The sequence below is a fragment of the Elaeis guineensis genome, chromosome 4 (assembly GCF_000442705.2).
Source record: "Elaeis guineensis isolate ETL-2024a chromosome 4, EG11, whole genome shotgun sequence".
Classification (NCBI taxonomy): domain Eukaryota; kingdom Viridiplantae; phylum Streptophyta; class Magnoliopsida; order Arecales; family Arecaceae; genus Elaeis; species Elaeis guineensis.
Genome location: NC_025996.2, coordinates 66,945,449 through 66,960,965, shown reverse-complemented (window position 1 = coordinate 66,960,965; position 15,517 = coordinate 66,945,449). Strand labels below are relative to the sequence as shown.

The 15,517-nt window shown below is 35.2% G+C and overlaps 2 protein-coding genes across 2 annotated transcripts; one reads left to right on the top strand and one right to left on the bottom strand.

Moving 5' to 3' along the window:
- Window positions 1-900, top strand: LOC140857365 (plant UBX domain-containing protein 16-like). The gene is made up of 2 exons (XM_073256151.1): window positions 1-279; window positions 547-900. The coding sequence occupies exons 1-2, from the start codon at window positions 1-3 to the stop codon at window positions 898-900; spliced, it is 633 nt and encodes a 210-aa protein (XP_073112252.1).
- A 1,866-nt stretch (window positions 901-2,766) lies between these two features.
- On the bottom strand, window positions 2,767-13,810 carry LOC105034566 (uncharacterized). The gene is made up of 4 exons (XM_010909776.4): window positions 13,614-13,810; window positions 13,504-13,544; window positions 12,961-13,105; window positions 2,767-3,298 (listed from the first exon to the last, which is right to left on the bottom strand). The coding sequence occupies exons 2-4, from the start codon at window positions 13,533-13,535 to the stop codon at window positions 3,032-3,034; spliced, it is 444 nt and encodes a 147-aa protein (XP_010908078.1). The 5' UTR covers window positions 13,536-13,544; window positions 13,614-13,810; the 3' UTR covers window positions 2,767-3,031.
- Window positions 13,811-15,517: the final 1,707 nt, after the last annotated feature.

Sequence of the window (15,517 nt, the reverse complement as noted above, 5' to 3'; positions counted from 1 at the left end):
ATGTACCCTGCATCTGGTGGGATTAGCATCAGAAAAATGAGACCTGATCCCATGGAAAATTTTTCGAGTTCCAGCAAGAAGAAAACCTTAATTTCTTCCTTCTTGGAGAGCGCTACGGGCATGTCCTCCGGTGCTGCCATCAACTATCTGCAGGTGACCAACTGGAGGCTAGAGGATGCCGTCGATATATTTTTCCCCGAAGCCAAGCTTGGGACTACCTGCACTGATGATGGAGCAGGACGTGATGGAGTTCATCATCCAATACCGGTGAAAAGAGAGGTTTTGTATGGTCCTGCTCCTTCTCTTTCCTCTCAAAATTCTGACAAGGAATCGAGTGCCTAGAAATCGGATAATAGTGATTCAAGTTGCAGTTTTGCTTCATTGTTTCATCTGCCATCTTGTCTCATGTTTCATGGTTCTATCCACAATGCCAAGGTGGAGGCCAGTGGTGGAAATAGGTGGCTGCTTGTAAACCTATAGAACATGGAAGAATTCAATTTCCATTTGCTCAACTGAGATATATTGTCAAATGAGATGATGGTGCAGATGATCCAGAAAAATTTTGTCTTCTGGCAAGTGAAACATGGCACTGATGAGGGGAAGAAGGTGCACTCCTCCTACAAGTTGGTCTCATTATCTGCAATTCTTGTGATCAATCCCATCACTGAAGAGAAGATGAAGTCATGGAATGGTATGAGAACAGCAGAGAAGTTGTTTAAGGATCTGCTCCCATTTGTGGATGGAGGTCCAAAGGAGCATCATGATGTTCCTTCTTGTAAGCAGCAGCGAATTCAGGCTTTTATGTTTAAGCCAGCTTCCATAAGTGATAAGATCAGCACCAATAAAGAAGCAAAGGCTTGCTCGAATGCAGACTTGGAGCATCTCCATCTTCCCAAATAACCGAAAGCTGAGAAGGAGGTTGTAAAATCGGCATTTGTCTCCCAGATGGGCGAAGACTTCAGAGGAATTTTCTATATAGCGATCCAATAAAGTTGCTCTGGTCATTTTGTTCCTCTCAGGTGGAAGAGGGCAATGTGCACTAGTTTCAGTTTGTGCAAGCTATTATCGAAGATTCTGGAATATGAAAGTAGTCACACCTTGGAAGAAGTTGACCTTTCAAATTCTTTAATTTCTATGGTTTGGAAATGAGGAGAGATTACTAGATTTCTTGTTTTATCAAGTATAAAGTTCACCATGTCTTTTTTTTTTCCCCATATTATGTTTTGTAGTTGTGGTCTTAGGGTTATGCTACCTAGTACAAAGTGTTTTTTGAGATGATAATGTAGTCCACAGTTAATGTTTTCTTTTATTTGTTTGTTTTGTAGTTGTGGTCTTGGGATTCTACTGCTGCATGAGTATCTTGGTGCTAGTTAGTAGTGAAAGATAAAAGTCTATGAAGAAAGGATCCTATTGTAAAGATTACTGTTAAGCTTTTAATTTACAAAATTAAAAATAGTATGGAATTCCCTCCTTTCTGATGATGATATAAAGTTTTTTGGAGGTTATGATTCTTTTTTCAAAGACTTGTGGTTGATTATCTTTAATTTTTCTTTCTTTTTTCTGAAAAGGAAAGACTTTAAGTTGATTATAAGGCAACATTTTTTTTTGGATCAAAAAGGCAGCAATTCCTTGTAAGAGGTTTGGAGGCCACGTTGTGAATGTTATAGTAACTTGGAACCATGGAGTGAGTATTCAATATTCCATATTTTTCTCAATAGTCATCTTTCTAATAGTTTAGCCTTCCATTCTTCATCCGGTTAATTAGTTCATTAGAGAATCTAACCCTTTATTAATAAAGCCATCAGACAATGGTTAATATTTTTTTGAATAATTAATATCATGCCGCTAATCCTGAATCATAAGCCAAGTTCGCAGGGGTCTCCGCTAATATATAAAGCATCTCATCATAATATCATAAATTATGCAACAGAATAATTAATCAATTTATTAATAACTAATAATCTAGATGTTGTATATAATTTGGATACTAAATATATTAATAATTTGGATACTGTATACACTCTTTCCTTGCTTGGACACATGGGTCCTACCCCATATGCCATGCTTTGCGGTCGTTTTGACCCTATTGTTCAAAACCCAAAAATTAAAGACTTAACAAATTGACTTCCTTACCAGCTCACACCCTATGCCAATATTAGATTTAGGTTCCTGAAACATTATTTAAAAAAAAAAAAAAAAACATATAAAGATTCAGAAGTCCGCGTAGTTTAATGGCTCCAGGAATTGGTGTTCAAACTACAATTCACACATGATATAGGATGGCCAAGCTGTTAAACTTCCTATGGGTCTCTCATCTCCTTTCATTATTTCAAAGGTCATGCATTGTTAACTACAAGGTCAAAGGTCCGAAAATTTTCACTAGGATTTGCTATTTGTTCTAATAAAACTCATCAACCTTTAGAGGGGAACAAAAAAGAAAAAGAAAGAAAATGCATTCACTTCCCCTGGGACATTCTAGTTTTATCAAATTCATTGTGCTTCGTAATGCATCAAAGCTATGCAAAGTTGAAATCACAGAAAGACGAGCAGTGGACAAAGACCGAAGGCATAAAGTGGTAGACAATCAAGTAGTCTCTAGTAGTTGCATCAAGAGACTGGAACTCAAATCTCACTTTCACTGGAACATGGGGAGATATAGAAGAGAACCCGCCACACTGCTATGTAGTTTACCGCTCTTCCACCCCGTAGGCAAAAGAATCCGCATTACACCAACATACATCAACTGTTGGTTTTAGACTCTGAAAATGGCATACCAGCAGCATCATAAATTCTACTCGTGTTCTTGCAGGTGAGCAATATGGTAAATTTCTTAAATACAATAAGTTTCATTTCATGCCATACCAATTTTGACCCACCAAGCTAAATAACTAAAGAAGCACACAAAAAGAAACTGAACAGACACAAGCAAAACCAAAATATTAGTATCCCCTTGAAACAGTTTGGTAAATACATGGTCTTCTGCTTGCCTTGGTTCAAGCCTCTTCAATCTTTTTTCCTCCGTTAAGCATCTTTACTCAACATCAAAACCCTTCTCTTGGAGCTCTGATATGACCTCATTCCTCATGCGGAACCATAACTTCTGAGCTTCCTGTTCAAATTTCTTAGACTGCAATTGCTTCTGCATGTTATCAGAATCCTTGTCAGAATCTATAAATCCTTTGGGTCCAATGGTGGTGCCAAGAGTGCCCCCACTTTTAATGAATTCCTCAACTGCCTCCTGGTCACCTGGGTAGGGAAACCTCCTACGCTCATACAGATGAGCCATCTCTCTCTCTTCCTGGACACAATGGTAATTGCCTTCATAATTTGCTATCTAATGAACAACAAAATCACTTTCTTTTTGCAAGATATGCTATCATGTTGAAACAAAAATTGGAGGCAACTGCTGCCAATAAAATTTTTTAAATATACCAATGGAATGCAGTTTTTTTTTTTTTTTTTTGCTGAAAAAGCTACTCATTAATCACAAGGAATCATAATATGATGCTCATACGAACAAGCAAATGTTCACCTTTTATGAAAGAAGAAAGGATAAGCATACCGAGTCCTCTGCATGTTCATCATAACCACATTAACGTAACCAAGCTGATCATGTGCTAAGACAAACTCACAAATCAAGATGAAACTGGTACAACATTTTGGTAAGAGAAAAACTAATGCAATTACCTGCTTTCGACTGTTCTGTGTTTAAAATGCTGTTTTGCCAGAAAAATCTGGTGGTCATGTTCTACAGTGTCTTGAAAAAAGAGACCAACATCTGGATGAACTTTTCTTGAAAAATGCTTAGTCCCTAAGAACCCAGCATCTGATTTGTGAGACCAGACACCACCACCTCCCTCCAACACATAGATGCACACGAGCACATGGACATGCATGCATCACACGCTCACATGGACATGCACGAAAACACATGCATGTGTGTGTGTGCACACATATAAAAGAAGGGCAGAAGTAATAACGAGACTCTTTTAATTTCAATATGATGTTAATAGAAATGCAAATGGATGCACACACATGCATGAATGCACACAAATGAATACATGCACATATGCATGAGTGTGCAGACAGACAAAAGAAGGGGAAAAAGTAAAAACAATTCACACTTGTCTTGTAGTTTGACCTAAAAAATAGACTAACATCGATATGAAACCAAAAAGTTGATATTATGTTACAAAGATAGGATTACGACACCATCCCTATGCTTAATTATTAACTACAGAATTGCATAGAGAGATAAGCGCATGCACATGTAACATAAAAAGAGGAAAAGTAAAAAAAAGATCCATTTCTTTGTTTTTGTAGTTTAATCTGAAGAATGGACTGACATTGTGTGTAACCCAAGAGTTGATATTATAGGATCAGAATGCTATCCTAAAACTAATCTACTTCAAACGAGTATAGAGAATATGCAATATAATTATTCACTAAAGATCATTCAACACCTTTTACAGAAACATGCACATAGCTACAGCATGCAAAGATGTCTATTAGACACCTAGCAGTTTAACAGTGTAACTTCTGAAACAATCATGAAAACAAGATCTTTTGCTAATAATTTTGTCTGTGATCTAGTAATTTCCTATGTCAAGCCTCCCATAGAGCCCTAGGATCCCATTTTAATTTCAATATGATGTTTTATCTTGATGCTGAAAATTGTTAAGAAAAATGGAACCAATATTGTAGTCTCAATCGAGTCAGCAGATATTGATCAAAAAATTGAAGAAAATGGTACAAAGCAGTAAAAAATGGATAAGTTTCCATGGGTGATTGGATATGAGAGGAAAATGGGGTGAAAGGCATAGGCCTGGCTGCTTACTCTCTCTACTGCACCCCCTTCCCCCTTTTCCATGTTACTCTTCTCCTATTTTCTAGTCCCTGCCTACATTTTTGAAACTCAACAGAAGAACTGCACGCCCCTCCACTCCTTAAAACGAACTTCAGCTGTTATTTCTTTATCTGGTCATTGAGTCTTCGATAAAAGTTGATGCTCACCAATGAAAAGAGTAAATTGATGCTGACATGGTTTGGGTGAGGACAAGATAAAAAAGGGAAACTATGGTAGGATCAAATCTTAACCATCTATTACCTACAGTGAGTCAAAGTAGCACTTCGAACCACCTAAAACCAAACCTAAGAAATATAATACCTGAAAATACAACAAAGTAGATTAGAAGTACAACAGATCGACTGAAGCATCTAAATCTTTTGCAGCTAATTTTCTTTTAGGTCACCAATAATGCCTGATCTTCAATTTTGATTGCTTTAGTTGCACCAATAGGTCATAAGCAATGCATTCAGCCCGATGTGTAAATATTGGAGAAGATACCTGAAATGATTAGCATCTCCCATGATCCAATTGTGCATGTTGGATTTCAATATTACAAGATTCGGAATATGACACCCATGCTAAGAGACCTTCTCTTTTGCCCTCTCCATGCCCTTTGAATGGTCCTATTTCTTCTGTTTATTTCCTCTATACTCCACAAGCCATTTCATTTGGCATCCCTTCTACTAGTGGCAAAGGCTAAACAAACACGACTATAAATGGGCAGAAGGTAAAATTTAAGCATCATGTATTTTGCCTCCATTAATAGTAACAGATCTAGCTCACTTATCAAGACAAATCTTGTCAATATTGTCAGGTATCAAAATGAATAGAGATAAACTCATGATAGACAAGCAAAGGGGCAAGTACGAAGAACAAGGAAGAGAAAGTTTCACAATTACAACCTATGAGGGACATAAAATATGTCACCTTTTCAATGGTATGATATTTAGGCATCATAAAAAAAAGTAACCTTTTCAATGGCATGATCTCTCAAGAACCACAAAATGGTGGGATTAGCAAGTTCCCTAATCCATTCATTTCTCCCAAGACTGTCTTCACTCCTCAACACCTCCTTCCACTTGTGTGGAGATGCCAAACGAATAGGGGATGCATCAAAATGGCCTAAAAAAAATAATGCATGCTGGACTCAAGTCAACCAAGATATGTAACTTGTTATTGGGGCCATTATTACTTTTATATGAGGTGTTTCTTTGCTCATTAATCTTAAAGACAAACTACATAGGGGAGGCTAGGAAATGAACCCCCTTTATGGCCTAGGCAAGCACCTAGGCACCTAAGTGTTTGCTTGGGGAAAACCAACCAAGTGGATCTCCACTTAAATCCGGTCAAGTCTATATTAGATAATACGGGTCTCATATTGATGATCCAAGTCATTTGATGTAATTTAAAAAATCCTAGCCTATACATCAAGTGATCAAAACAACACATCATTTAATTTATTCAGATTGTCCAGTTTTTTGACCACTTGATGCATAGGCTAGGGGTCTTTAAATATATAATTTTTTAGATGTAAGCACTTTAAGTTAGTAAATCACATCCAACAGCTTAGATCATTGAAATAAGGTTCCCATTGTCCAATGTAGTCCTGACAAAAGTTAAGTGGAGATTCACTCGAGTGTAGCCAAGTCTCTCTCTCTCTCTCTCTCATCTATCTATCTATCTATATATATATATATATATATATATATATATATATATATATATATATATGTAAGTATGCATGCATGCATGCATGTATGTATATGTATATATGTATGTACGTATGTGTATATGTATATATGTGATGTATGTATGTACATATGTGCGTTGCATGCATGTATGTGTGTATGTATTGGGCATTAACCACTTCTGTTGCCACTTGTTGCCATCAACAAATCCGTTAGTAGTCATTTATCGATGCACATGCTATTGATGGTTGCAAATTTAGCTACCATCCAAAAATCCCATAAGGGGCTCAAACAAGGAAAGAAAATGGGTCAAAACCTTTAAAAAAGTAACGTTTAGGCAAGCTTCACTTGGGTGGATACCTTTAGTGACGCTAGTGATACAAATCCGGGCTCAAGCCCTAACAAAAAGTGAATCATGATATTAAAAAGGCTACATGTGAACTAGCATACTTTAGAAGCCATAGTTTATGTTAAATCAAATCATTATCATAGTTTTATTGTGAAACTTTTGAAACAGATCCATTTACTCATTAAATGTTCTCAACACACACGATTTGATCATATTCTTACATTTGCCCACCATAAACATCATGAAACAGGATATCACATCAATAACTCTAAAACACAAACTAACATTTTAGATAATATTACTATTTAGTTTTGGAAAGTTTGGCCGAGTATCTATGCTCTTGGTATGTACGATAATGCAACATGATGTTGATAAGGCCAAAATACAGTGTGCAACATACCATGTAATGAGATATGCAGTTACACTTATAGCCACAGAAGAAATAACTAGGGCAAGGTAAAGTTGATGGGCAGATTTTTGTTTACTCCATCAGGTACGAATAATAAGTGTGACATAATAGTCCATGCTGACATGCTATGGGTTGGGTCCGGGTACCTCATAACTTGCAACCATAACCATTGATGGGTTTGGGTGCAAATTTTAACCCGAGGCCCACCAACCACTAGGTCAGGTCCAGCTAAGATCAAGTATAGATGTCAGGTAAGGACTAGATGCATGCCTGATAAGTACAGATAAGGTCCATTTCTAGGTTGGATTATTTATGGATCAAGATAAGGCCAAGGTCTTAAGGGAGTTGGATTATTTCAACAACTCAAATCCCTTTGTGACCTCCTTTTTTTTTGTTGATGACATAACTTCAAAGTATAATTAATAAGGTTTGTGGAAAAACAGTGAGGGGTGCAACAGAAAAATTATACATCATACATCAAGTAAACAATCGAGACCAGGTCAAGTTGCATTTATGAATATCAAGCATAAACCTTTCCTCTATAACTTCATTTTCATAGTTAGTAGGTAACATATCAAGATATGCATTTGGATTCACAACATCGCATCAAAGGTTTAAAAGCTTAAAATGATAGTCTCATTTTCTTTTCCATTTTGATACTCAGCTAATCTGTTGAAGCTATATGTCTTGTGCTTTTAGATTAACGGTTTACAAATATCAATATCATCTCTAAAGAGAGTTGATGTTAATACTACACTAAGTATCTGGAAATTCCACTTGGTGATGTGGCTCAAGGTAGAATTGAACAGCAGAAATTATTTTTAACTCACAGAAATAATGTTGAAATCAAATTAGATCTGATTTTTCCCCTTCAAAACAAGTATTCAGCAGGAAAAAATATTTAAAAAGTTCACTAAGACAGGAGAAGATGTATAAGCAGCATGAGAAAAGGATTTAGAAAGGGGAGAGGAGAATAATAAGAGATAAAACAAAAAAGAAAGTGCCAAAAATCTTTTCTATCATCCATGACCGCTGTCATATACAGCTTTTGACTTGTATAAATAAACAAATCCTAAACAAAACACCAAAAGAAATCCTTAAAATATGCTTCATAAAGTGGTTAGCCAAGGGAAAGAAAGAAATAAGAGAGAGAGGATGGGTTGAGATCATATCGATGCCTAGGCAGTTTGGATTGTCCTTGCATACCCCTCTCTCTATTCTCTCTTCTTTTGCTTTGTTTTCCTGTTGACCAGTCAATAAGGTCCCAAATGCAACTCAACAATGAGGTGACTCTTTTAACTTATCCCACCGACTCCTGTAAACCCTCTAATTGTGATAGAGATGTTCTAATCTCCACCATACATCAAATAAACCAATAAATAGCAAAATAATAATTGCAAACTGACAACAGAGCCTAATAAAATACACACCAGAATAATGAAGATTAAACATCTGATCACATTACAGGTTTTTTGACTCTTGATAAGATGAATCCTCAGCCTTTTCTTGATGCCAAGACAATCATAAATTCATAATAGCAAGATTATAATGTAAGGTTAGAGCTTTTCCATTTTTCTTTCTTTTGGATTTTGGGTGATCGTTAGGTCTTTGCGGAGTAGACTATGTTTCCTGCACATATTCTACTCTTTATTTTGCCAATAAAATTCTTGCGAAATCAAGAAGATTACATGCCAATGGAGCATACCTTGCAGGAAAACAAAAAACATTCTCTCTAGTGAGTATCTTCAAATAGATTGTACCCATCACAATAGCCTCAACAAAAACCTCAGAATTCTAATTGATAGGCTATAACTGCTAAAATTGAACACACATGTGTGTATGTAAATATCTATGCAGATACATCCCTCCCATATTAAAAGCTAATAAATTGTATATCTTAAGTTTGGTTTGTAAGCCCAAATGATTTAGCTTAGCTTCTTCACATCAAACTCTCAAAAGCTCATGTTCCTCTTGGTATATCCTACTGATTTTTCAATACAAGATGTAGATGCAAGAATACATATGCTGTCTCTATCTATGAATTTCATGATGTGACAAGAATTGACTGAAAGCAGATCTAGATACTTTGTTTGCAAATAGTAAGTCTACAAATTTCAGCACTAAATTGGAGCTAAATTCCCCAAACAAGAGGAGTCCTGATCCAAGAGGATTGCCTAACCCATCTTGGACCAATATGACCTCTTTGGGTACCATGAGGGTAACATCATACTGTGGGCACTAAACTGGAGCTAAAACTTCTAGAGGCCATCACTTTCTCATAATGTGTTTGTTTTTAGCATTCCTAGTGCCAAAATGAAGCTCTCAATGAGTACTATCAGGGTACAGCCACCTTGCAAGGGTTCGTCTCACCTTGCTAAATATTGAGGTTCAACAATTCTCAACCTCAAAATGAAGTGGTCAAAGTAAAACTTTCCCTTTTGGATAAAACTTTTAGTGGACATATCTCTCTATCTAGGAGGAATTAGGTTATATGATAGGAGACAGTTGATGTAGGAGCGGAGGTCCCTCTAGGATGAATCTTATCACAATGAAAATTTCTTACTTTTTTAGGAAATCTTTTCTCACTTAACCAAAAGAGAAGTTTGACCCAGATTCCAAATGAGTGGACCTCACTCATATGAATAATGGTTATGTATATCAGTTTTACAAAACTACAATGAAAGTAGAAATGTCTTAGAACCCTACTTTGAAAATTCTCTTATTTTGTTGCTATTTTCTTTGAGATATCCGGATTGGCAATTTAAAGGAATTACTTTCTTCTCTCTCCGATCAGATCATGTGACCTAGAGGACCTAATTGCAAGGGCCATGGTGTGCGAAAGCAAAAGTCCTTGTGCTACTCCAGCCTTTGCTTACACCCAAAAAGGATGGCTCATGGAGGATGTATGTGGGAAACCATGCCATAAACAAGATAATTGTCAGATACTGATTTTTTACTCCTTACCTGGAAGACTTGCTCGATCAATTGATGGGTTCTAGAGTGTTTTAAGATTGATTTAAGAAGTGATTATCACCAAATCAGATTGGTAGTGATGAATGGAAGGTTGACTTCAAAACACTGGATGGACTTTATCAGTGGCTAGTGATGCCGTTTGGACTGTCTAATGCCCCTAGCACCTTTATACAAGTTATGATAGAGGTACCTAAACCTTTCTTGGGATCATCTGTAGTTATATACTGTGATGACATATCGGTTTATACTCAAACTAGAGAAAAACATTTGATTCATTTATACCAAGTTATGGAGATTCTTCGCAAGGTAAACTCTATATCAATTTGAAGATATACTCTTTCTTGTGCAACGAGGCAGTGTTTCTTGGTTTTGTTGTGTCAGTAGATGGCTTAAAATTGGATCCCAAGAAAGTGCAAACGATAAATGAGTGCCTACACCACAATCGATGTGAGATATTCATAGTTTTCATGAGCTAGCATCCTTTTACAAGAGCTTATAAGGAATTTAATTTCCATCATAAGTTCTATCACTGAATGCTTGAAAGGAGCTAGCTTTGAGGGACAAAATCAGCACAAATGGCCTTTGAGCAGATCAAAACATTGATGACTGAAGCTCCAATTCTCACGTTGCAAGATTTTGAGAAGCTTTTAGAAGTGGAGTGTAATGCTTTGCATGTGGATATAGGGGTTGTTCTTAGCTAAGAGAGGAGCCCGTTGGAGTTTTTCAATGAGAAGTCAAATGATTTATTGGGGCTAAGAGATCATGTCCTATTTATATGTGTCTAATACATTATATGTAGTAGGCTTTTGGGATATTTATAAAATTCTTTTTGAGAGAATTTTCTTTACCAATGAAGGGTTCTTCAATCCAGTTTACTTCTATTTGCATGTTGATCTTCAAAGTATAACCTCATCGATTAAATCACCCCTTCTTCCTTTCCTGCTGTGATAGAAAAAAATTCATGGAGCCAACCCCAACAAGTTTGGGATAAAGGTTTAGCCGAGCTGAGCTGAGTTATTCCTTTCCCATTTTCTGCTTCCACTAGTATACTAAAACTATCTCACTTGTGCTTTCACTCTTAAGGTTTACAAATATCAACATCACTAAAAAGAGGTGAGTTTGTGGATAAATTAGTGTTCTAAGTATCTAGAAAAGCCATAGTGATGCAATCCAAGGTAGAATTAAATCATGGAGATTATTTTAATTTGTTGAAATGATGTTAAAATCAAATTAGATATGACCATATCTTTAAAAACAAGTACTTAGTAGGGAATAGATTTTAAATTTATAAGAACAAAGATAATGTGGAAGAGGCACAAGAAAAGGGATTTAAAGAGAGGAGAACAATAATTAGAGATGAAAGAAACAAGAAAATGCCAAAAATCTTTTCTATCGCTTGTGTTATGAACAGGTTATAACTCATATAAGTAAGCAGATTCTTACAAAACATTAAAAGAAATCCTAACATGAATGCTAAATGAATGCATTAGGGAAAGAAAGAAGAAGAGAAAGATCAGGTGGGAAGGTATCATATGGATGCCCAAGGGGTTTGGAACATTCTCCTGCCTCCCTCCCTCTTTTATCTCTTCTTTTTGTTGTTTTCCTATTGGAGAGCCCTTCAATAAGGGCCCACATACAACTTTTTAGTTGATTCACCACCTTGTCCACACAACTGAGCCCTCTAAATACAATGTAAATGTTCTAATACCAACCATATGTCGGTTAAACCCAATAAATAGCAGAGTAATAGATGCAATCAGAAAGCAGAGCCATACAAAATAGATCCCAGCATATTGAAGACTTGAACATCTTATCGTATAACATGGTGTTTTTGACTCTTGACATGTTCAATCCTTGGCAATTTCTTGATGCCTAAGGCAATAATAAACAGTGAGATTATACTATTAGGTAAAAAGTCTTGCAGTTTTTACCCTCTGCTGGACTTTGAATGATCTAAGGTTATTGGGAAAGTAGATCTGATGATTTGTATTCCCTGCTTGGATTCTGCTACTTTTTAACTTTTGCAATAAACTTCACACAAAACCACAATGAAGACAAGCATATGGGGCATATCTCACTCAAAAAAATTGTTGTTGCTGCTGACTGTCTTTGAATAAACTGTACCATCACATTGACCCCAACAAAAACCTAGGAATTCCAAGTGATAGGTTATAACTTCTAAAATTAAATATGGATGTGCACATGCAAACATGTATGTAGATACATGCATACCCATTTAAAGATCAAAAGAAAACAGATATTTAGATTTTGTTTGGTAAACTCATATGATTTAACTCAGCTTCTTGACATCAAACTACCGAAAGTTAACATTCCTCTTCAAATATCCCATTGAGTCTCCAATATAAGATAAGCATGTAACAATAAATGTGTTGTCTATGTCTATTATAAGTGTCTAGCATCATGATGCTATGAGCTTCATGCTGAAAGCAGAGGCAGAAACAATTGCTTGGATATGGGAGGTTCATAATTTTCAGCATTAATGATTACAAATTGGAAACTTAATTTAAGAAGCAGAAGAAAAAAAATAGGTGCTACATGCAATTGAAAATACTAGCAGCATTTAGTTTTCTAAGTTCTGAGCAGGTTGATTTGCATCCTTAATCCAAAGGAATGAATTGTTGTCAGCATGCACATGTTCCTCAAAATGAAACAAATGAAGGGCAAGTTTCACCTTTGGCCGAGGCTTAAGTGTCCACCAACCAAGTGGAGATGTTTCGTTCCACAACCAAGCAAGTCCAAAGATTGTGTACGTGTAGAGCATAGCCTTCCCCATCTGCTTCCAGAAGTAAAGATCCTCCTTCCCCAACCCAATTTTCCTGAGCATCAAACCAAAAATATAATAAAGAACAAGTATTAGAATCAGTGAATCAATTCGAGAAAATAACCAATCAAAAACACGTGGGACAGCAATCCAAACATCAGAAAAAAAAAAAAGGTCATGATTTGGTGTGGCTTCAAACTTTCTGCGACACATTTCATAGAGTTGGCAAGCTAAAGAAACCAAAGATACACCAAAAATATTGAAACTTTCTATTTCGATTATTTTTCCCAGTGAATTAATCAGTTGAGATCTGCCTTCACTCTTTTCAAAGCACAAGCGACAGGAGTTATCAAGCATGCCACGATCCTTCTTCTTCCACAAATTACAAGGGGAAGAGGAAACAAGTAAAACCAACATGGAAGAGTGAGAACGGAAATAGCTGGATTAGCTCACCTGAGGAACTTTTGAGCTTTAAAGCTGGCCATCGAGAGAACCTGCTCAAAGGAACGGAACACTTCAGTGGGGCATTCTGACGAACAGATGCAGAGCAGAGATAGATTTACCTGAAATGATCTTTAACAGCTAGTAGATAAACCGGCACGAACACCCAGCTGAGGTCCGTGGCCTCCACTCCTTTTTCTTTTTTTTTTTTTTTTCCACCGGCGGTGATTGAGCGGTCAAGAGGCGGAGGTGGAAGTGACGAGAGAAGGCGCAGGCGATGGGCCGAGTCAGGGGAACGAATGGAAGTTAACCCGTTAAGGGACGCGAGTTAATGGACCGGAAGGCGGCGGGGGTGGGTCCGTGCGGATGTGGGGGCCGCCGAGGGGAGCAATATAAGCATATTTAACAGAAAATTTTGCGAGGGGTAAAAATGATTTCTTTCATCTGAAGAGAATATAAGTTTTCAATTCTATAAGCATGAAGACAAGTTTATTGAAGTTATCCTCTTTGTTCTTTCCTATAGTTGAAATTATTTATAATTTAGTTTTATAGTGAAATTTTCAATAAACTTTTTTTCAATGGTATACAATCAAATAATTTGTAACAAAATCGTCTCAAAAATTATTTAAAAAGATCTATCCAAAATTAAAAATTTAATCTATTTGTTTAAAAAATAATTTTTTAATATTAAGAAAAATACGTGTAAAAAAAGTTATCTTTAAATAAGGGCTGGGAATAAATTGAATATGGATGGTTTTAATATATTCATATTTGTGTTTGTATTTTTAGAAAATATAGATTTGAATATGGATATTAAATGAAAATCAATATTAATATTTATATTTATTCTAAGTGGATGTTGATATAAATCAAATACTCTATATTTAACTCGTCGTATAACAATTGTATTAAAAAGAAAATCTAAATTATTTTTAGATCAATCAATTAAAGATTTAGAGTCATATTAAAAATATAAATAGAAAGAAAATATAATAGAAAAATATGGGACAAAAAATAAATCTACTTGGTTTTAGACTTGGTACAACTTAAAGTCATCATTCTTTTTGGGTTTGCACGAACAAAAAATTATTCTATAGGTTTATAGGAAGATAAAAATATGGAACTGTATCAAGAACTATGTACAAAAAAAAAAAAGAGAATATCATTAGATTTCAAAAAAATCACATGTATAGGGATTCAAAAAAGAATCGATTTTATCTAGGTTATATAATCTATATAAGCTTCTAAAATTTTTTAATAGAAGGCCAAACATAAGGAATAGAAGAATTATAGGTGAACATGCAAAAGAGATATTTTATGAATCAAAGACTCAACATTTCTATCATAAGAATTTTTTCTATTTTAACATAGATATCAGTCGGATTTTATTCAAACATAAACCAAAGTTTTATCATAATTTTATGATGAAAACTAACATTAATTGTATAATTATAAGGGATAAGAATAGAACACACGATGCAAATTGCACACAAAATACAAGGATTTAAGGTATCATTATTAAAGCGACACGAAGATTGACCTAGTTAATGGTCAGATCATTGATTCAACCAAATCTGTATTAAAATATTAAAATCAAGAATTATATAAGATAAAAGTATAATAAAAAAATATTAGTAGTTTTTGAATCAAATGACATTCTTACTTGTTAATTATCATGTAAATAAAAATAACCATAAATTTATATATTCTTAGAGAGCTTGTAAGAAAAATTATATATAAATATAGGAATACATAGAGATTAATTCTTAAATATTTTAACAATAAGGATTTGAAAATATCAAAAGGAATGAAATAAAGCATGCTCATTTCTATTCTTAATCAAAGAGAAAATGATTTCTTATCAAAAAAATAAAAAAAATTTTTTATAAAAATAATGATTAATCTATGAAATGTCATAATATTTATTAGATGATTATTTAACAACATGAGCTATGTGAAGATGTCAAGTAAACTCTTTTTTTTTTTTTTTTTTGGTAGAAAGTAAACTCTTTTAATAAGACAGAAT